This window comes from Micropterus dolomieu, linkage group LG03 (genome assembly GCF_021292245.1).
Source record: "Micropterus dolomieu isolate WLL.071019.BEF.003 ecotype Adirondacks linkage group LG03, ASM2129224v1, whole genome shotgun sequence".
Classification (NCBI taxonomy): domain Eukaryota; kingdom Metazoa; phylum Chordata; class Actinopteri; order Centrarchiformes; family Centrarchidae; genus Micropterus; species Micropterus dolomieu.
In genome coordinates this window covers 6,330,760-6,353,988 of record NC_060152.1, presented here as the reverse complement: position 1 = coordinate 6,353,988, position 23,229 = coordinate 6,330,760, and the positions used below count along the sequence as shown (strand labels likewise).

The 23,229-nt window shown below is 39.6% G+C and overlaps 2 protein-coding genes across 7 annotated transcripts in view; both read left to right on the top strand.

Moving 5' to 3' along the window:
• LOC123968319 (ubiquitin-conjugating enzyme E2 E1) overlaps positions 1-11,793 on the top strand; it is a 16,335-nt gene extending 4,542 nt beyond the window's left edge. Inside the window, exons 1-6 of one of the 3 annotated variants that reach the window (XM_046045002.1) lie at positions 531-746; positions 1,243-1,426; positions 2,541-2,591; positions 7,125-7,257; positions 10,374-10,521; positions 11,532-11,793. In XM_046045002.1, the coding sequence (XP_045900958.1) occupies positions 1,272-1,426; positions 2,541-2,591; positions 7,125-7,257; positions 10,374-10,521; positions 11,532-11,629 (585 nt within the window). In that variant the 5' untranslated portion in view covers positions 531-746; positions 1,243-1,271 and the 3' untranslated portion in view covers positions 11,630-11,793. Of the gene's footprint in view, positions 1-530; positions 747-790; positions 831-1,242; positions 1,427-2,540; positions 2,592-7,124; positions 7,258-10,373; positions 10,522-11,531 lie in introns of those variants that run through there. The other 2 variants (XM_046045000.1, XM_046045001.1) reach the window with 2 other exon arrangements.
• A 2,883-nt stretch (positions 11,794-14,676) lies between these two features.
• nr1d2a (nuclear receptor subfamily 1, group D, member 2a) lies at positions 14,677-22,499 on the top strand. 4 transcript variants are annotated; one of them, XM_046045481.1, is made up of 8 exons: positions 14,677-14,695; positions 18,327-18,563; positions 18,666-18,754; positions 18,871-19,015; positions 19,250-19,962; positions 20,073-20,258; positions 20,769-20,979; positions 21,215-22,499. In XM_046045481.1, the coding sequence occupies exons 2-8, from the start codon at positions 18,380-18,382 to the stop codon at positions 21,412-21,414; spliced, it is 1,728 nt and encodes a 575-aa protein (XP_045901437.1). In that variant the 5' UTR covers positions 14,677-14,695; positions 18,327-18,379; the 3' UTR covers positions 21,415-22,499. The 4 variants fall into 4 exon arrangements, with proteins under 4 accessions (XP_045901437.1, XP_045901435.1, XP_045901436.1 ...); XM_046045479.1 differs by lacking the exon at positions 14,677-14,695 and adding an exon at positions 15,998-16,322; XM_046045480.1 differs by lacking the exon at positions 14,677-14,695 and adding an exon at positions 16,933-17,186.
• Positions 22,500-23,229: the final 730 nt, after the last annotated feature.

Below are 23,229 nucleotides of genomic sequence, written 5' to 3'. Positions count from 1 at the left end.
GTCATTAGCGAGCAAAATAGATGATTTAAGACCGATATTTTACCGAGATGTCAAAGTATACGAATTGGTCTGCTGCTTGTGTGTGTTTTCAGGTGGAGTCGCAGGTCAGTTTGTCTGTCCACACGCTGAAAAGACAAGCAAACAAACAACACGGTCGTGGTTAGTTGGTCGTACGGAAAAGAGGCTCCGGCTATGCCCTGGAACGGAGTTGTTCCTGGCTGCTGTCTTGACGCGTTTAAATGTTTCGTTGTGACATTTAGCCTTGAACTACGTCTATGTATGCGCGGTCCTAATATACACATCCGCAATGTTATGTGTAATAACCAAGATATCCGACGTCCACATTTATATTACCCGATTGTCAGTTCACTTGTGAAGGATGCTTAGCAAGCAGCTTTACCCCACGCCGTTCCAAGAAGTAGTCGTATCCCCGAAGTCGTTGGGCCTGAGTATTCGTTGCCAGTTGGGCTTGGAGGCGGGGGGGCAACCATTTGCAGGTAGCAATTGACTTGTGTAGGAGGGGGGGTCACCACCACCATTACCACCACGATAAACTAACTGAACACTTAGATTTATTAGAATTGAATTACTGTACAGCAGTCTTAGCTTGAGTTTGCGGGTGTGAAATGGTTAACTTCATTGCGTGCGGGTGTGAACTGTGCACAGAGCTAGCTCGTCGGCTAACAGCAGTTGCTTCACCATCACGGAAACATTAGCCAACGTTAAAGATGTGGAAATTAAAGCAGGTTTGTTTGCGCCCCCTCCCCTCCCACATAAACACACGTTGGAGCGACCAGTTGAACAGATGATTTATGAGTATAATTTCCCAGGTAACTCAAATGTTAACTAATCCATAAATAGTGGCTTTAAATGTACATCAAATATAATATTGACTCGTGTTCTTCATAATCATCTTCATCAAAATACTTGGGTCAAACACAGATTTCTACTGTCCACAAGAATAAGATTTAAATACCCCAGTTCAAAGAAGTTTGACATCAACATTATGTCTATTTTACCTGCTACTGTGGCAGGTGACCAGCAGCTTCTAATGAAAACATGCAAATGACTGTTTATAAATAGTGAAAGTGGCCAGTGAATTATGAAACCTATCAGCTATTGTGGCCAGTCTGGTGGCAAATTAGCATCCGCTTTGGCTGGAAATCATTCTGAACGTGCTCACTCTCTTGCAGCCCTGGTGTTAACTTGACTCATTTTTTGTTGTCTTGCTTTTTGCCTCAGGTCCCGGCTCTTCTCCAATCCAAACCGGTATGTCGGATGAGGATTCCCGTGCCAGCACAAGCTCTTCCTCATCGCCGCCTTCCTCCAGCCAAACCAGACAGAGAGACACGCTTTGCAAAAAGAAACGGGAGAGCAAAGTCAGCATGAGCAAGACCTCCAAGCTGCTTTCTACCAGCGCCAAAAGGTAAAAATAAAATCCCAGATGTAGCTTAGGATATATCTCAGTCGGACAGTTGTTTTGTCAATATTTTTGCTTTAATCTGATTTCTTTCTGTAAACTATTTGGTATTTGGGTAGGCAAATGTGACACAGCAGAGAAACTTTCAGTGCAGCTACAACGACGAAGATCGAGCTGTGTTTTTTAGTAGTTCCACCTTGCATCACCATTCAGCAGTCATATAGGAAGGAAGGAGCAATCATAGAAGAGGAACACATGTTCATTTTTCCTGACTTCAACAGAGTAAAATGGTCACTATATATTCTATGTTTGGAGTGAGCAGCTCAGATCTTCCTTTTACTTCTCTGAAAACAAAATAAAACCCCTTGCTCTCTTGTTCTTATTATAGCTGACTTTTTTATAATCACTGTTATGCTCTGTTTACACAATAAACTAATAGCAGAAAAAGACCTTATTTTTTTTTTTCCCCAAGTGTAAGATCCCTTTTGTTTAACCAGAAACCGTCATTATATCTCTATCATCAAAGCCACCATACTCTATTGATAAAAACAGTAATGTTATCTCGCAGAACACTAGAGTTGGTTTGAAAGGGTTAAAAACACCAAAGTCGCAGGACACAAACTAAACGATCGAGGCAGCAGTAGGCCAGAGAGTCTGGTGGCTTTATCAAGTGCAACATAACGATGTTACTCTTCTGAATAGGCCTATCTCTGTTGGGATTCTTTCCATTATGTTGTCAGACTGATTTTATAACAGTCTGAGCCTGTCAGTGGCAAAAACAAGCACTTTAGTGGACAAACTTTGACAGGTTGCAAGTGCCCTCAAGGATTATGTCGCAACCCTGTTTTGCTGCTGCCGACTGCAGCACACTCGCTTAATACTGGACGTATTTCAAAAAATGTTGTACCAAATAGTCACACAGATACAAAAACATGCAAATAAGGTCCAGAGCAAAAAAAAATACCAAAGTTACCCTTTAAGTTAGTAGTCCAAAATGTCAGTCACTTTCATAGTGATGCAGTGAAGATCGGGGATAGATAAGAAGTGACAGAACAGTTGAAGGACATCTTACGGCATTTTGTAATGAGCAGTGACTGACTTTGATTCCGCTTGTGCGCAGGATTCAGAAAGAGCTGGCCGATATCACACTGGACCCTCCGCCAAACTGCAGGTGGGTTTCCTTCTTTGCTTAAAGTACGTTGGTTGCCTGTCCAGCGGTGTACACATTAGGAATATACTGATCTAGGGTTGGGCAGTATGAAACCCCGTGATGGTATGTGTCTGCCGATAGAGATTTGGCAATACAGATTCCAACAGGTGAGGTCAGTGTTTTCGCTTCCATTGCCTTAACAGGAGAATATTTTAGCCATATCACCCACCCTACACTGATCCCGCTATTTCTCCCCTGTGCTAACACCTAAACTCAGATAGTGAGTACTCATCTGAATTCCAGTACTCCTATTCTTACAGATTACGATAATTCTCCAGTGTGTAAGACAATATGAGGCTCTACTACACATTATTTCTGAACTGTACATGGAGACGTTTGTACATTAAATTGATTTTAGTCGTGCAATTTTTTTTTTATCTGTATTTTTTCAAAAGTTGATCTAATTGATATATACTCGTTCCTCCATATTGAAAAATTAACAGTCAATGAATTTGCAAATAGTTTCATTTCAAAAGTTCAACTGCTGGACACAAGGTGTCTCCCCTATTTTTATTTATTAAATTTTTTTACTGAAAAGTCTGTTTGCGTTATGTGTGTCTGTGTGTGCACTGGAGGCTTCACGCGTGACCTGCATTGTTGTCAAAGATTGGCTTCAAAACTAGTTGTGATGACTCAAAATCCTGCTCATGCAAACGTGTTCAATTGAGATGGCCTCTAATGAATGTGAAAACCGGCTTCTGGTGTCAAACATCATTGTACACTTTGAAGTTCAAGTAACAATGAGGAAAAACCCATTTTTTACTGTAGAGGTACTTTAAAAGAACTGTGACCTAGATAAATACTGAATGGGACATTTTACAATTGGAAAAAATAAACTTGTCAGTGGCAACAACGTTTCCAAATTTCTTCAGTTATATATTTGGCATTTGTGCACTGCAATTTCTTGTCAGTTATTTGCAACACATACTCTGATACCAACATTTCTGTTAATAAACTGTGCCTCTGTCAACACATTGTTTAAATATAAGAGGACATGTTTGTATTATTAGGCCTGTGCATATTTGAATTATGCCAGAGAGAGACAGAGAGAGAGAGAATTACATTACAAATATGAAATGACGGGTACTAAGAATACCACAATAAGTATGGCTTGGTTACATAAGTCAGTGTGCATCAAGTGTATCATCATCATGCACCATTACAGATGCAGAGATATTTAGCAATAGAACTTGTAAAAGTACAAAATGTGATATTTATTTATTTTAAAGTTTTCTAAATAAATCCTTTCTCAAAAACACATGTCACATGAAATGGACCCTAAAGTAAACAGAACTTAAATGATTAATCAATTGACCGAAAGTTAACCAGCAACTATTTTGGTAATGAGATCATCCTTCTAGTCATATTACAAGAAGAAAATGCTAATGCATGGTATTTAGCATGAGGCTTTAGGTATGACTGACCCCTTTTGCGGTTAGGTGTACTGTAGTCTTATGATTTGAAAGGCTATCCGTAAAACTGGATGGTCTGGGTTCAAGCTGCCATCGCAGCAGGCGTCCTCCCTCCTGTGGTGTCCTGAGGCAAATCAATGAAGCCCTCTCTGCTCCGGGCTGCTGTTTTGCAGCTGAGCCTGACCTCTGACCTCCCAGTGAAAAGAGAAAAGGAAAAACAAAGATCTCTCTTATCATGGCTCAGTAGATCAAATAAGCCACCTCAGGCCAAAGACCATCCCAAAAATGAACACTGTCTGGATGTTTGCAGCTAACTGTAAGACAACTGTTTGGTATTTATTTTGGCTTAAAACCATGCTTTTCTTCTTTGAATTACTTATGGCTATTACTGTTGCCACTTTTCCCTCTAGACTTTGCTCATGCATAAAACAACATCTTCCCAGGCTGATTCTAGGTGGGGAAAACTAACTATTGTTTTTTTTTTCTCTATCTGCCACCTTACAAGCAACCAGCCTTCAGTTTAAAGTTATTCTGTTCACAAAATCAAGCTGTCAGTTTGCTGCGGGGAAGCACATGGCATTTACAAATGTTCTACTTCACCACATAGCACACAATTTTTAAAATGTGTGTTTAAGTAGTGGTATCATTTCAGTCAAGGAAAATTGGAGCAATCTATGAAAAAGCTGTGTTTGTTTTTTTTTTAATTAGACAGCAGTTACTTAATTTTTAAATACCTTTTCTATTGGCTGTTATTCAACATTTTCGTTACTCTGAAATAGCTCTAACTTAACATTTGTGTTCACTTACTGCAAGACAGGAAACTGAAACAGTGAAATTCATCACAATGAGTAAGCCTTTAGAAGCGTAGTAAATTTCCTTCTTAAACACTGAGAAATTCTAATGAAGCATTGACTGACTTCCAGAAGGTGACGTGTGTGTCTACAGTGCAATGATTCTCTTGGTCAAATTAACGTCTTAAATTGTGGATTAGGGATGGATGACTGCAGCTGAATGTTCTGACAGTGAAGGACAAAAGCCAGTAGCAGGTTTCAGCAACAGGCCATTTAGGCAAATTCATAATGGACTACCTAATTACAACCATGTGTGACAGCTTAAAATACAACCTGTCCCAGCACATGATGGATTAAAAGCAAATTTTAATTGACTACCTCTTATTGAATGATGTATTTTGTCATTACTTAAATGTCCAAAATCTTAACTTGTTATTGAAAGTTCTTGTTTTGTCTGACCAATGGTCCAAAACCAGTCCAAAAGTTTACAGTAATATCAAACAGATAAGCAGCAAATGCTCACATTGGAGAAGTTGCAATCAGAGAATGTTTGGTGTTTTTGTTGATTTCATTTTTCTCTCATCAACTAAACAACTTAGAATTTAAGCTCTATATTAAATTAGTCTGTCTCATTGAATAAAAACGCTTCCTTTGGGTTATCTCCGAGAGCTTGTTGTGCTTTTGGTCAGTTTTGATCTGAAGCTGTATTTAGTTCTGCTGCTGCCGCACTGCAAAAACATTGTCCAAGCTGTTTAAAGTCTCCATCTTGAATACATTCATGGACCAGATGTGACCAACTCCGTTGAAACTGTGCACCACACTGCTTTGACTTAGAGAGAGGCTTGTTTTTGATCTAATGTAGCTAAGACAACATACAGTATATCTTATATTCATGCATGTCTTAATAGCTTCTCATTAACGCAGATAAGAGTAAAATGGTGTTTTGAGGCTGAGTTGGGTGTGTGTGTGTGTGTGTGTGTGTGTGTGTGTGTGTGTGTGTGTTTGATGGGATATGTTCATATCATTAAAATCAACACTTGGAAGTCGAAGCCTTTCATGTGGTGGAAGTTTTCATCTATCATATGTTTTAACAAATCTTTTAAGTTAATTGGCCCAAACTGCGCTCTTTGGATCAATTTTCTATGCTGTAGTTGGTACTGAAACTCTCAAAAGTCTGTGTTAAGGTTGATCAAAAAAGCACACCAGTGCGCAACATCTGCCGCTGCGCCGGAAGAGTTTTGGATCAATACATTTACGTCTCGTATTCATGACCCTTTATACATGCAGAACATGTAAGAGGGATAAAGGCTGGTCTGCTTTGAGGAAAAAGCAATACAGATTACACATCATGACACATAGTCACATCACTGGGGATTTGCTTTGAACTGAGACATCTTCTGAATGACGCACAAGGGAAAACGAACATCTCTCGTCATCTCCACATTTAGTAATACACTAAAAATTTCATGATTGTTTGTCTGCAAAAGTCACTTTGCAGAAATGTATTAGTGTTACTGCATTTTATATCGAAATTGTAATAATTATGTCAGCAGAAAATGTGATGCGTAACATTTGCTTTCATTCATTAAAGTCAGCGCAGTTACAAGATTTAGTGCGATGCTTTTCTCTTGATCCTTAGAGCTACAGACAGAATGGAAAAGACCCACACAGAATCTACTCCTGCATAATGAGTGTTCATTCTGGTGGAATTTCCCTTAAATAAGTTGAGAAGATTTTGAATGGAAGGCGGCATTTATAGTTTAAGTTCAACTCCTTATTGAAGAAAATGCAATGGCCACATACTCAAGCATGCTGAAAGCAAGCTTTATTCAGGTTGTACACACAGCACATGAATGATTGTGACTTTTGTATATAGTATTTAGTACACACTGTATTGATTACTACTTGACGTAGATCCAGTTGCATATGTCTACAGCAACATAAGTAGATAATGTACACAGATATGTGTTTCCTCAGTGTGTGTGGATGTCTTCTTCCTCTTTCCTTTATTTATTTTGCTGTATTTTCTGTGTGCATTTTGTCTGGTGTGTTTGAAGACAAGATTTACTCAGCATTAATGATGACAAAATTTTAAAATCTGAATCCTGCAGGCTACATCGGTGTGTTTAGGAAACGAAAATGCATCCAATTTATGTAGACATCTAAGATGATTTGAAGTTATGGATTAAGCATGAAAACATTACTCCTGTATGGATGTTACCCAGTGCTGCCATTTTTGTGTATTTTCGGAGTGATTGTGCACATGTAAAACTTTTTTCTCTCCCCCGCAGTGCTGGCCCAAAAGGAGACAACATCTATGAGTGGAGGTCGACCATCCTGGGACCGCCAGGCTCCGTGTACGAGGGAGGCGTCTTCTTCCTGGACATCGCCTTCACGCCCGACTACCCATTCAAACCCCCCAAGGTACTGAGATTAGTACGACATGTCTAATGTAGAGTATGACCTTAAAACTTACAGTTGTGTACAGATACCAGCTGTAGTATCCTGACGTGGTTTTGAAACACTTATAAGACAAAATGCAGTTCGATCCAGCTCTTCCTGTCATGTCAACATGTCCTTGGGCAAAACACTGAACTCCAAATTGCTCACAATGGTCAGACCCTTGCTTGGTTGCTCGCTGGTGTGTGGGTGAATGAGAGGCAGAAATTGTAAAGCACAGTATAATTGCAGCCATTTACCATTTACAAAATGATCTGATTACTTAATGCAAATCTGAACACTTAACAGTTTCACACGTTGACACCAGAGATTTCTATTCATAAGAAAATTGGAACTATATTACACACATACAATATTTTAACCTGACATCAGTGAACAGCACAAAGCTGACTGATTTTCTGACTCATTATACTGAATATGAAAGTGGGAGTTTTTGCTCTGCTGGCACAGATGTTCTTTGCTATTTTGCCACCAAATATAGCTTTGAAAGTTTTTTAGCTAAAGGATAAGTTGGTGTTTTTTCTCTATTTTTGTCATTAGTGTATTTAGGTCTTTTTCAAGGGCTTTGTTTTAGCTTGTCTCTGTATCCTTAAAACTTTCAAACTTCCCTACCGTGTCTTTGGCAGCGAGCCTTGAGCCTATTGGTTCCTAATAAGGACGTAAATCTTTGTAAAGAAGTGTAACAAATAATTTGAATAACTTTAATGTCCAGCTGGGCACTGTAGTTTTTAGTGACTGTTACTGAAACAGTAGTCGAGTCTACTGTATTTGTTGGGGACTACAAATGTGGCTTAAAATCCAGTGACTGTTTCTAGCAGCAGGATGCTGATCAATTTGATTTTGAGTTTGTTTTTTTTTTGGACAATGGAGCTCCAAACATTTTGGTTTCTAATGAGGTTTGCTGATAACAGGAAATATATAGAATATCACCAGACTTTAAAACAGAAAGAACCCAGAAGAATTTAAGAAGTCTCTCGGATGAGGGACTTAGCGTCTTTGAGTATCTTCAACCAAATCCAGTTGCCCTTGATTTTAACAAGGAGAAACCAGGGAGTGCAGCATGTACGCATGAGAGTAGTGGAATGAACGGGAAGAAGTAATTTTGTTTAGTGTAAGTTTTTAAAAAGTGTTTTTAACACTATCATTATTCAGTTTCGTAAAGGAAAGGAAATTGAATAGTCTACTGGTATTGTAACTTAGGGTCCTGGGTTCACCTAACTGTATTAAACTTAATTAAGGAAATGTTTATGGATGGATGGATGGAAATTTGTTCTAACACCAAGGTTAGGTTGGTGCATGGAGGGGATCATGGACCAGGTCCTTTTCAGTAAAATTTAGCTTCTTTCAGATTACTTGCACTACACTATTAGCTATAGAAAATGCTTTTGTCTCCAGTGTTGGAGCAGAAACAGACTTTTGACTGATAAACAGCTTCTCCTGCTCTGGTATACTAGCAACACAACAGCACATATACAATCAGAGCCCATGACCTTCATATCAACCATGTAGTATATGGAAAACTTGCTCTCTGCAGTTTATACACAGATTTACATTCTTGAGTGGGATCTGAACTATGTGAACTACAGTGTCAAGTGTAGTATGTTGTGAGTCCTGTTTTTTGGAAAAACGAGTTCCGGGTTTGTCCTGATGAACATTTTTTGCATCTGTTTCTGAGCAGGAATGTAGACGATGCCACACGAAGCCGCTTATCAGATATCACTATAGTCTGTTTGTTTGTCCCCACAGAATTATTTGGACCAATTAAGCTACATTCAGTAACAAATATGGTCATTATGATGGTAATAAAAATACCTATCCCTATGGTGAAAAACAGTTTGTTATTTACTAAGGCTCATTTCCAGTAGGATCAAACAAATTATGTCATAATAAAAGTTAATTAGCTTAAACGACAATTTAAAAAATAACAGGAGAATGAAAATACAACCTGTTCTGGAAAGAAACAATTCTACAATATTTGTGTATTTGTTTCTGGTTGATTATGTTTGAGTTTAATATTGGCAGTGTAAATATGCTCAGTTGGAATCGACCATTACCATTTTGGCCGTACTATTCACTATTACAACTAAAGTAATAGTGAATAGGTGGATGTTACTGCTGTGGTGGCTAAGCAAGCTATTTGTACTCTGATTGTCGTTCTGTTGCTGTCAGTCTTTCTCTACATATTGCTTTATTGTAATTTTAGTCCTGCAAAATGTTTGTCTGTGCTACGTGAGGCACTTGGGGCTGCATGTTTGTATGAAAGGTGCTATATAAATAAAGTTGAGGTGTGTTGTGTGTGTGTGTGTGTGTGTGAATGGAAAGTTTGGTTTACTTTATAAACCTCAGCAGGAAATCGCCTTGTGAAGTAAGAAAGGCAAATGTTGAACCTCAGATTTAAAATACACCCACACAAGCAATTGTTGTTCCAAAATAATTTTGTTTTCAGTGTTTCATCAGAACACTTACTGTAAATGAATCACTTGCTTTTACTGCTGGTCAGTGTACTGATGCCTTAATGAGTGTGTCAAATCAGCTGGAGTCATGACATGTGGTAGGGGCAATGCCTCTTAGGCCTTTCCCTGGAACTGTGTACAACAGATCCAAATGATTGAAAAGCACAAGCAGATGTCTATTTTTCATTACTGACCCTGGAAAATGGGGAATAAAGTGCAAAATCAGTGGTCTTTGGGTCTCTCGCAGTCCCCCGAAGTATGTACATATAGACATTTCCATACATGACAGAAACACATGTCATGGACCCTAGTTCATCTGTAATATTTTTGGGAAAGCATAGTTTCCTCTGTAGTGTTTCCTGGCATTTAGAAGTATCTCTTTTCAACCACCAGAGGGCTTTCATCCCCAGCAGACCGTTCATCAAAGAATGTTTCTGTAGGATTGAACAGTCCAGCCTTGACTTAAGTCCAGTCTTACTATAACATTTAAAACATTATATTATAACAATTTATCATTAAATTTACTACATTAATAAACCTTTTTGTGTTGATTAAATCTGTGGATAAATAGTAGGAACTGTTTTTGCACCTTTTTGACTGTGAACTGCACTGTTTGTGTGTCTGCAGGTAACTTTTCGTACAAGGATCTATCACTGCAACATCAACAGTCAGGGGGTGATCTGTCTGGACATCCTGAAGGACAATTGGAGCCCCGCGCTTACCATCTCTAAGGTGCTGCTGTCCATCTGCTCCCTGCTCACAGACTGTAACCCAGGTGAGACTGAGGTTGTGTCAATGAAAACTGTAGTTGGTGACGGTCATAGTGACTGACCTGCTGAGTCGAGATGTTTTGAAATAGCAGGCTGAGTTGTTAACTATCTGGGGCGGACTATAAAAGTTGATGCTTAGATTTTATGTGTAACATAAAAGTTTCACTCTGTTGTTCTGACCCATTTTATTTAAATACACTGCCTTTTTGCAGCAGGAGATAGAGGCAGCCATGTTCTAAAGGGAAGCTTTCTCAATTTTTTTGTCTTGCTGCCTTTCTTTACATCTTACCAATTTCCACTCTTGCTTTGCACAGTGTGTTACATCAAATAAATGTCCATGAGGAGAGACAGGAGGAAAAAAAAAACATCATACTGTTCAGGCTGACGTACATTTCAGAAAAGTGATTTGAATCATCTTTTAAGCTCATTAAATGTTACATGAACCGTGTTTCCATGGTTTAAAAAAAAAAAACAGGAATCTGAAACTGGTGTGTAGATGCTGGTAAATTTTGTCAGTGCTGCCACCTTGACAGGAAACCCAGCGTCATCTGGACACCCTATTCCATTTTATAAATGTACTTTGCTCGTAAGACTGAAAGCAGACAGGGAGTTTTTGCATTTTAACCCCCGCTTGCTGCCACAGACAGAAGTAAGTTTTGTGCTGCAGATGACACTTCATTTGTTCTGATGTCTGAGTGCTGCTGTATTAAAATGTTGTGACAGGAGTCAACTGTCTGATTCTGCTCATGCACAAATATTTTACTCTATAATTAAAAAATAAATAAAAAAACTTTCCAATCTGTAAATGGCATCAAGACTCATTTTGAAACAGGCAAAATGAAGTTGAGGAATCGGTACAAAAATATTGTGGTTTTCTGGACAAAAATCTTTTTAATGCACCTAAAATTGTCTTCTCTTTTTTTTTTTTTATAAGAAATCCCCCCCCCCCCCCCAGACTGTGTTAATCATTTTCACATGCAAATAAACTTAACTTGAAATGCATTTTTCTGTTTAGCCGATCCCCTGGTGGGAAGCATCGCCACCCAGTACACAACTAACAGAGCGGAACATGACCGAACAGCCAAACAGTGGACAAAGCGATACGCCACATAAACCCACAGAGGACGACAGTGGGAGGAGGGGTGGGGGGTTCTGGGTGGTTTGTGTTGGGGGGGTTATTTGTATCTCAGATTTTTAGTACTTTATTGTCTGGTATATTTTTTGCTTCCTGATTAAGTTATCTCCACAAATATGATAATAAAGGAACGTAATGTAAAGGAAGTCTGGTCTGCCTCTTTTTTTCACTTTGTTAATTGAAGGGTGGATTCAACATACAAACCTGCTGGACAAATGACCAGTAATCCCTTAGTACAATGCTGAGAACACTTGTCAGCCACATGACAGAATTAATATTTAGACTACAGTTGTAATTTTCTTTAATGTCATGTTGGTGACGTTGAGGGTAATTTTGAGTACATAAGGGGTCTTATAAAATAACTTGGTTACACTACTTGAATCACCTCCCTGTTAAGCATTTATTACTTTTTTTTGTTTATCAGTGAGTATTTTACATATAGTAAACCCAAAAGCAGCAGCAATAAAGAATAACAAATAAAGGTAATGTATGTGGTAAACTGATAACTAAAAGCACATCAACAAACTCACTGTTAAGAACAGATCAAAAATGAACATGTGTGCTGAATAATGGAAGTAATAGGGTAGAACAAGATAAATGCAGGAAATACAAAGACCTTTCACTGATTCCAAATCTCCCGAACTACAGTGCCTTGGGAGTGATTCCTGTGAAAGCCTGTGTATGAAAGTGTATTTGTAGAAGGGATTTAAAAGATGACAGATTTTGCTTGCCTAATTTCCTCAGGCAGGCCATTCCTAAATACAGGCGGCCTAACTGAGAAAGTGCAGTCACCTTTAGTCTTGAGCCTGGACTGTGGAACAACCAAAGGGCCTTGCCCGAGGATGTAAGGCTGTGTTCTGGCACATAAATAATTAAAAGGTCAGTGAGATAGCTAGGGACTTGCTCTAAAAGTAATCAGTAGGATCTAAAAAAATCTTACTGTTAGCCAGTGCAGTTGTGCCAAGAAAAGATTTCCTGCGTTGGGCTGCCCAAATAAGACTATTTCAATATTCCATTTGCTGTGAGGATGTCATTTGCTACTTTAACAAGGGCTGATTCTGCGCTGTGTAATGCTCTAAAACCTGACTGGAATTTTTCAAAAGAATTATGGTACAGCCATGGAAGACCTTGAAATGTTGTCCTCCTATTTTTGTGAGGGGCAATCGATTCCAGTACTACCAAACAGGTTTGGTAAAAATGATTGTCTCATGAGTGTCCCTGTGATATATGCTTTAATTACTTCTTTAATGAAATGTATGGGGTTGATTGCTCTTATGTAGTTTGCATGATGCTTTGGCAGTATTGTTGTTATACATTCATGCCAATAAAGCTATTTTGAATTTGATATGCCATGACTAATGTATAACAGGAAAGCCTCAGAGGATGTGTTAAAGATGTGAGAACTGAGTGGTTCATGTTGCTTCCCTTTTCCCCACGAGCCGTGTCGTAACATCCCTTTTGAGAAGGAGCAGCGCATCAAATAGAATTGCTTTGTGATCAGACGGGTCGGACACACACACGATTTGTCTCAAAATGATTTAGGAGCAAGCCAAGTGAGATTAAGATTAAGAGTAATGGCCCTTTATGTGAGTAGACTCTTTGACAAATTTACCAATAAAGCACAATAAGCTACATAAAATAAGTGACAAGCAACACGTGTTAAAATGACCAAGTATTAAAATTCTGTCGTTTTTAGGCACAATGTTGGTTGATTCTTAACCCTTTTCCTTGTCCTATTGTTTTTATTCTTATACTATATGTTTTATTTTGTAGCATTTTTCTGTTTTTTATGTGTAGCACTTTGGGATTTGTTTAACTTGTGTTACAAATAAAAGCAAGGGAGCCTTACCATCTAGAAAACTCAGTGATTCAAAGGTGTTAAAAGTGGCATTACAGATGGGGGAACATTTTACACACTTTTTGTCAATTCTGCCACCGCGACAAGATAGCCAAGGTTGAATTTCATATACCTAGGATGTGTGGCAGTAGAGTAGAGATCAGTAGAGTGAAGTTTCAGTAATCATAAAAAAAAAATCGAGATGGGAAGAGTTAATAAATTCGTGGCAGATCCTGTTGGAGGGATATCTAACATTCAAAAGTTCAAATCTGATGGCTAGGTTGAGTGTAAGATCTATACTTGCAGACAATTTCTAAAAGATTCTGAGAATGAATGCCTCTTAGGTATTTCCCTTGTAATAACAGGAATAATGGAGGGGGAGGAATTATCAATAGTGGTGTTTTTGACAGGCCAGTCACTGGTTATTCTAATTTTGACCCAGAACCAGAGTTAACGTCCCTGGGTATGTCAATCGGTGATGGAGATTTTGCATCTGTTTGTGGCCACAGAGTGATGATGGTATGTGGTTAAATAAAATATGTTACCAATGGCTTATAACTACACTATACGTAGGTGTATGCAGATACAATTGTACTCTATAACTTCTGTGGGCAACCATAAGTGGAGGCGGTGTAAAATCAGATTATGAATGGCAGTATAGTGAACACTAGAAAAATGTCTTCATGGGAGAAGTTATAATTGTTGTTAAATACTATACATTAAATATCGTATACACAGACAGGAAGGTATATTGAAACTAAGGAAAGAATAATAAAGAAAGTTTTATTTATTTTTATTCTATTTTGCTTTATTTAACCAGGTAAAAGTCTCAAGAGACACCTGGGTAAAGGGCAGCATAAAAACATTGTTGCAACAATAAGACAAACTGTCACACGCTACAAAAGAGATATTTAAGCAAATCTCTGTCCTGGCAAAACAGAAGATGACCACACCCATGGCATTACCTACAGGGAGTTTGTTGAAATCAAGTAATATCTGTTTAACATTTTGCAAAGCAAATAAGATTTAATTTAATATTTATTATCTGGCATGTTTGGGCGTTTCTTGTGCACCGACTTGAAATAGTGTTTTAAAACTGTGTTTCAGCTCTTAAAATACTTGTGATGGCTGAAAGCTCTTGATGATCTAAAGTCCTGCCAAGAGTGAACCACTCCACAGAGGCCTGAACTATGGCCAGCTGAATCTGGTAAACAAATACACTCTCACTGTGTACACATGTTAGTGGTACAGTAGTACACATGTTTTTTATAACTGACATTCAGATATTTGGCTCTTCTGTTAATAATCTCTCTATGAAACTGCACTTTTCTAAGGGCCCAACATATTTTTTGGGAAAACAGAAAGTTAATAGTTAACTAATATTCAAAACACAGCTGGTTTTGTACACGTGCAATAACAAATCACAAACATGAACAAATTCATGTGATCAACAACTGTAAATGTTAATCATTTACAGTTACATCAGTCATTCACATTTTAGTTGATCCTGTCAGACTTTTAATAGAGCTGAGTGATAAATGATACAGTAAGCAAAACAAATGTCGTGTTATTACAAGCAATAAAAATGGAGAGTTAATGTCAAAACTCCATAGTCCTCTAATCACCTGTTATTAATAGATCTACACAAAGCAGGAGTTTATTGCATTTTTGCATTGCATAATTCTTAACACAATATTTGCGCTACCTCTTTTCAAACTGATTTTTAAGTATTATCAGCAAGATGTACATAATCTATCACAATTATCTATCTTCTTGTAAATTGGTCTTGAAACAGTGTGCAAGTTAAAGTTAAATTAAAGCTGATTCTGATATTCATATTAAAAGTAAAAGTAAGATTATACTGTATATTCTAATTATTTGTTGGATTACAAAATATATAAATTAAATGCATTAAATCCATAACCTTTTGATGTTGCAAATGGCTGAGGTGGTGCTAATAGTCTAAGTATTTTATAGCTTTTTTATTAAATATTATGATATCATTGTGTGTTAATGATACATAAAAATATGAATCTGTAATGAAACTAGTAATTATAGATTATGTCAAGTAGTGGAGTACTTTTAGCAGTGTAAGGTAACATGAAATAGAAACATTCAGGTAGCCTATAACCCAAACTTGTACTTGAGTAAATCTACTTTAAAGTACTGCTATTTACACATAAATTCAGCGGGTTATTAAAAGACGAGTACCTGCTGCAGCTTGTTATTATGTAACTGTTTAAAAAATAATGTTATTGACTCGAGCGATTTGATCGTCCACCCGAAAGGACATGAGCGCACGCGGCGTGGCTGTACTGTACAGTTGGGGTTTCACCCTTCACGTTGTGCTCTGCAACGTGACCGCTATGTTACCGTCCCACGTTACGTTGACATAAACGCGCTTGGCTCCGCCCCTCTCGTGTACTGAAAGTGTGTCACTGGGTTAAAGTGGCTCGAGCGGCCGGGCGGAGGGGCGTGGCCGAGAAATGGGTCACATGGGCGAGCTCACTATTGAGAACATTTAGTTCTCTTGACTAACCCGCAGTCACTTACAACAAGGAGGGAGTTCCTGCAATTCAGACGTAACATTTACGTTCTCGGTTTGTCCTCTTTGGAGCTGCAGATTAGTATCCCGAAGTATAACGTTACTCCTGGAATGAGCTTCAGTACCATCTTTCTACTCCTACATACATACAGTCGCCAAGTTTAGTCTCAGTCGTTTTTTTCCTGACAGTTACAGAAGTCGTGACAGAAGAGTTTATTTCAATTTCGTTGGGAGACTTTCCTTTTTCCTCGAACAGAGATGCCTGAGGAAGTTGGAACAGCCAAGCCAGGTAAGAGAACACTGTTTGATATAATAATGTATTACATGCACTGACTTGGACTTTGCTGCATTGATGGTGTCAACATGGGAAATTATGTCCTCGGTAGGTGTAAGTAAACGTTAATTCTTCGTTAATATTGATTTCACACATTCGTATATCAAGTTTAATTATGTTCTCGCTATTTAACCCACCACAGTCATTTGCTATTGTTATGAAACTAAAAATATATTAGTGGTTTAAATTCACTGAATGCATATAATGAGTATTACCAAATCGATCCAGGCAATGTATATTTTTAGCAAGGCTAAACTTGCTATAATGTTAATTAGTGCAGCATCATTATCATCCACTCGGTGTCAGAAAATGTTGACACATTTTTATTAATTGTTTTATTACATTATCGTGTAGTTAAACTTTGTTAGAAACGCAGTTCTGGCCCTGTTACTGTATTTTAAAACGGGGTTAGGAGTGTCAGTGCGGCGCTGCGTCGGCGTTACCTGTATGCATTTGACACAACAACAGTGTTTATCTTCCCCGGTCCTGCTCACATGGACAGCGTAGCCTAGCCATGTGCCCGTGTGTGTACACGGGTTGGAGAACACTGCTCTGATTGGTCGAGGGGCGTTCCTGTCCGTCAGCAGAGCTCTTCGCTGATTGGCCGGAGCAGGTCCCATGACGTAGAACATTGCATAATCGACGCTGTACACAGCACTCCCGACGCGAGGCTGTACTGCAGGATACACGTGAGGCGGTGGGAGACCGCAGCCACTGACCTAGATTTGTTTCTCCTCCTCGCGCTTGGCTTTCACAGAAATTCATGACAGGTCCACGTGTGGGTGGGCCGTAAAAGAGAACAGTCATGGTTGTGGTTAGGTAATCGTGTGCTGCAGCTGCGTCTAAATTTAGGGTGTTTTAGAGTTAATGAAGAAGAACACATTGAAGCTTTTACACAAATATTCCAATAAAGACGCACACGTGCGCAGTTTTCTGAGTACATTTAACTTTTATATAAATGGAAACCAAGTAAGCATGTTTGGTGTGTTTAATATTGCACACTGCCCTACTTAAAATGACTCACGTAAACACCATGACAGTGCCTTGCTTAAGGGCAGTTGGATAAAAGAACTTGAAGTATTGTTAAATATATTTGGAATGAATATATAGTAAAATAATTAGTTTTAAGTTATTCTGAATGCATTTATCAATTGGTATGTCCAATCTTGTGTTTTTGAAACAGTTGTGCAGTTGTTGTGGATCCAGTAAACTTTTAATTCCAAAGTCTTGCTACAAAACAGTCACCAGAGTGCTTTTCTGGCCAAAAATGTCATGGCATAACCCTGTGGTGGATGTTATCCCTTTGCGTTCTTTTGTTGCTACAACTGTTATGATGTTCTAGTGCTTCAGTGACCCTGTCTGGTCGTCAGTCAGTGGAGCACATTCCCATAGCATAGAGTTCCGGGCATGTTATATAACGTGTTATCCAACCAGCAAGCATGGGAGGTGATAAAGCAGGTCAATCACACCAACCAAGAAACACATAGGCGTGCCAGACGCACCTGTTTTTACTGTACTGAATGAGTTTTTTTATTTGGCAAACAAAGCTATTTCTGCAGCAACTCTATCATCTTTTTTATAATCTGTCACTGCCCTAGAGCCGTCCCTGGCTAATATCAACACTGGCAAGCCTGAAGAATAGTAGAGTTTAAAAAACATTTACACAACATTGATATCTTGATGTGCCTGCTGAAATGGTGTGTTTTGTTTCTCAGAAATGGATTTACTTTGAAAAAAGGTGTCACATGTCCCGAGATGGCAAGTCTTGCATTGTGTGTTTGCTTAATGCAATGGTTCATTACCTTACGGGAACAACAGCAGTAGAAGGAGTCTGAATGTCTACATTGGCACCATTATTTACAGTTACAGTTAAAGAGTCTTATAACAAAACGGGAAAAAAATTTACTTCTTGGAAATAATTTATCTGCTCTAACCTTCTCTCTCTCTCTCCCCCCATAGGAGGAGTCATTGCCTATATTTCCTCTGGCTCTGCCTCCAGCCCAGAGTCCTGTATGACCACCACCCCCAGCAGTGGCTACCTGTCGACATCACCAACTTTGCCCCGCCCCTCGCTGCCCAGCAGGGCCGTGGGCATGGTGGTGGATATCTCTCCACCGGGCAAGAATGGCCACCAGCGTGGCCACGGCACGGAGAAGGCCGGGCGCTCCTCCACATCCACCAAGAGCAGCATCACCAGTAAGTACAACATCAACAAGTCTTGCCATTATTGAAATACTAGGCTAAAAATGTTGCATATCTTGATCTGGTGCATGTGAATCACTGCTTATCTTTTTGCAGAAATCAATGGCATGGTGCTGTTGTGCAAGGTTTGTGGTGATGTGGCCTCAGGTTTCCACTATGGCGTCCATGCTTGCGAAGGCTGCAAGGTGAGACAAGTTCCTGCAATGAAGCGTTGCGCTTCTGCCAGTTTGATTCATATCCTCTTGCTGATTGTACATGCTCACATGACTAATGCTCCTCATGGGGATTTGTGGTTCCTTAGGGCTTCTTCAGAAGAAGCATCCAGCAGAACATCCAGTACAAGAAGTGTCTTAAGATGGAAAACTGCACCATCATGAGGATCAACAGGAATCGCTGCCAGCAGTGTCGGTTCAAGAAGTGTCTGTCTGTCGGCATGTCCAGAGATGGTGAGCAGTACATTTAGTTTAGTTTCAGTTAGCCTTTTGCCTAGTTTATCACCATACAGTTAAATCAAAAAGCAAAAAGACACCTGCTGATTGGTGTGTAAACAGAAGTGCAACAGTATAGCTGCAGTTTCTTGCCCCATACAATTAATTTACTCTCAAGCTTATTCTTGGTGCCGCTTAATAAGTGTCGTAAATTTTGACACAATCTAATGGCTGTCATTTTTTTACTCTCAGCTGTCCGATTTGGCCGCATCCCAAAGCGGGAAAAGCAGAGGATGCTGCTGGAGATGCAGAACGCCATGAACAACATGATGAGCAACAACAGCCAGCTGCACGGCATGCTGCACGGCCACCAGAGCCCGTCACTGCCCATGGAGGCCATGACCAACGATGCCAGCTCTTCTGCCTCCTCAGCCTCCTCTTCTTCTGATTCCCTGTCGTGCTCCAACCCCTCCTCCCCGCAGTGCCCCCAGGACTCAGAGTCTGTGGTTTCCATGGACACCAACTCCAGCTCTGCTTCCTCCTGCGCATCAGACAGCGGCGAGGACGAGGCCGTCATTACAGTGAGCAGGCAACATCAAGATGCCTTCGCGTTTAGCCAGCAGAGGTCACCAAGACAGAGCCAGGCCTCTCCCTCGCCGGTCACTGGCGCCCTGGAGACGCCGTGCAACAGCCGCATGGAGGAGCAACAGGAGAGCTGGAACTGCTGGAATCGCAATGTGGTTGTGAGAGGTTACCAGCACAATTCTAACAGTCAACACATCACCAACACTGCTTACAGGGAGGAGGGAGGAGTTTACCAGCAACAGCCTCAGCAGCAGCGGCCTAACAGCACTCCTAGCTGTGAACCATCAGAAGACAGCCAAAGACAGCATGAGTTTAACACACAAACTGCCTCAAGTGGTTATAACGGACCAACCAACTACATGAATAATAGAGCACACTTGGTGAGTAATAAATATTTTCAGTTCTTAAAATTCATATTTGCATTATTGAAAACTAGACTGGACTTTTGATCACCTTCCCTGATTGACCTTCTGTCTTCATGTTTTGCCAGGTCTGTCCGATGAACACATCACCCTACGTGGATCCCTGCAAGCCGAGCCAGGAGATCTGGGAGGAGTTCTCCATGAGCTTTACCCCCGCCGTGCGGGAGGTGGTCGACTTCGCCAAGAGGATCCCAGGCTTCTGCGACCTCCCCGAGCGCGACCAAGTCAGCCTGCTCAAAGCTGGAACTTTTGAGGTAAGAGGGCAAACAAGCCAAACATAAACTCTTTGTGTTAGTTTTTGCTTTGAAGTCGAACGGTGCAGGCTGAATATAATGTCCACTGTGGCTTTCCCAAACAGAGCAGACTGTCAGCTGTGTGTGCTCTGATAACAGTTGCATTGGAAATGAAAGAGACTTTACTTTTCGTTCTTATGTGGAAAGAGATGTAGCTGTTGCTATTTAGATGAGTATGTTTTACTTGAACACAGATTTATCCAACCCCTTGGTTTCTGTTCAGTATGGTGCAAAAGTTGCCCTTTCATGTTTTGCTCATAAAGCACTGACTCTAGATACTGTACGCCTTAAAAGAATACATAGAAAACATATTTCAAAATGACAGTTGCTTCATTCTCATCTGTTAAAAAGGTTCACATCATAAAACCAGTGTCAGAATTATTGTTCATACAGTAGAGCTTTTTGTTTACCTGCACAAATCAAACCATAGCATAAACTAAAATCGCTCTCTTTCCCTCTCTCGACTCCAAGGTGCTGATGGTCCGATTTGCGTCCCTGTTCAATATGGTGGAGCAGACGGTGACCTTCTTGAGCGGCAAGCGCTACAGCCTTGACACGCTACGGTCGCTGGGCGCCGGCGAGCTGCTCAACTCTATGTGCGAGTTCAGCGAGAAGCTGGCAGCGCTGCAACTCGACTCGGAGGAAATGAGCCTGTTCACAGCCGTGGTGCTCGTCTCAGCCGGTAAGAACAACAGTCGGAATATGTTGTTGTTATTACAAGGCTCAAAATGAACCCAGGAGCAACAAATACCTGGTCTATTCTATTTAAATCCCACAAATGACCTTTTAAAATAGAATATATTTAAAGCAAAATGTACATTAGTTTTGCTAGAAAACTATCAAGTGATCTAAAACATTAATGAAGCCCTGATCTGTCCTCCCGCGTTAACCCTTTCTTCCTTTTTGTTCTGGCTCAGATCGCTCAGGGATCCAGGACCTAAACTCAGTTGAGGCCCTGCAGGACAAACTGATCCGGGCACTGCGAAACCAGGTGATACAGAACCACGGCGACGAGGCGTCCACCACCTTCACCAAGCTGCTGCTCAAGCTTCCCGAGCTGCGTTCACTCAACAACATGCACTCAGAGGAACTGCTCTCCTTCAGAGTTCACCCTTAAAAGCTTCCTAGGTGGGGTACATCTGTGCCCTCCATGTTATCCACACACCTCCACCAGGACCTGCCTCTTACTGCCCCCTCCCCTTCTGTTCGACCAACCAAGTTGTGTGTTCCTAGAATGTATTAAAAGTTATTTTTTATTATATTTTTGTTAAAAAGACCATCTGGGGTCTGAAGAGAGAAGAATATAAAACTGTACTGTATTTATAGAAGAGATATCTTACGCTTCTTGCACAGAAACACACGCAAATGCACGTGTGTTTGAGTTGCTTAGTTTTGCAAAATTGGAGGCGCTTTTCTATTTTCCAGAGAAAGAAGAGAACTGGCTTTAGGAAATTATAAGAGACTATAAACCAATTGGTCAATTCAAAAGCCATTTTATTTCAAAGTGTATTTTCTGATAAGTAGGAGAATGTGAGAGACAATATATGCCTTACATACTGCATGTTTGTTTGGTTCAATATTGTGAGTAACACATGGGAGCAAGAAAGGCAGGCTATCAGAAAATGTATGGAAGTATGTCTAATGATTGCTGCTAATGCATGGCTGTACTTAATGCGAACAACTATTTCTTGGATCTTCTCCCCTTGCCTCAGAAAAGCATCAGTTCTTTGTTTCAGTGTGTATAGTTTATATTTTCTTTTCTTTGTATTTAAATTTTTTATGTGTTCAAGTCCATGTGAACTGCCTGTACACTGCCTGGTGATTTCTGGGGGAGTTGATGACGCCATTTTCAGCAACACTGTATTTGCACATGTTCTGGAGCAGAAAAACAAATTAACACAAAACCCACAAAAAGGTGTGACACAGCATCATGTAGGCTACCGGTCACACGCAAGAGTTTTTGCTGTTCTCCAACTTTCCGGTTTTTATGACACTTTTCTTTTTTGTCTTTTTTTTTAATGAAACGTTGTGTGCTTTCAGCATAGCACTGAATCTGACACTTGTTTTTGTTATTCATTGTGTTGAAATATCTGTTTCTTTGACTGGCAACACTGCCATATGTTAATAACTCTATATATATATATAAATATGATGGACATAGCATATAAATATGATATAGTATGAATAAATACAAGACAAGAATGCTCTGTGTAGTTTGTGTTTTTATTGATGGGATACAAATTATTTTGAATGAATGAAGCTAGTGACTGCACATTCATTGACTGTGGTTTTCCACTAGGTGGAGCTACTTGAACACAGCATATTGATTTAAACTTGTTAAATGTAATTTCCTCACTTGAAAACCGTAAGTTACCAGTTTGTCATTGCAAATAGTTGCATAACATTAATCAGTTTTGAGTGCAAAGATCCACAAGTAGTCTGCAGATAGACATCCATACATTTAAAATCAAAGACGACACTTATCTCAAGGCTTTATTCCTTCCCTACTTTAAATTTGTGGCAGAATTTTAGGCATAATTCCAATCAGCGTGATGCAGAACAGGTGCACAGTTTTAAAGTGAAAATTAAAGTCCTATAACGAATTTAATGTCTTTTCCACAGAAACTCAATGTTTTAGCAAGAAGAAAAGCTCTCCAAATGTAAATAGTTGCAAAATGTTAATGAGTTTACAGTCCAGAGATCCATGAGCAGTCTACAGAACGACTTTCTAAGTTTCAACAGAATCTTAAACTTGTTTAACACTGCACTTATTTTTAATTTTGAGGTTGGTTTGTGTGTTGGAATGAGCTTCTAGATGTATTAGGCTAATTTTCTTTTGTCTTTTTTTTCTCCCTGAATTTAAGCATTACAGAAAATAAAGAGAAATTTAGAGAAAGTCAACTTTAAAACTATTGATACTGCTGATAATGAT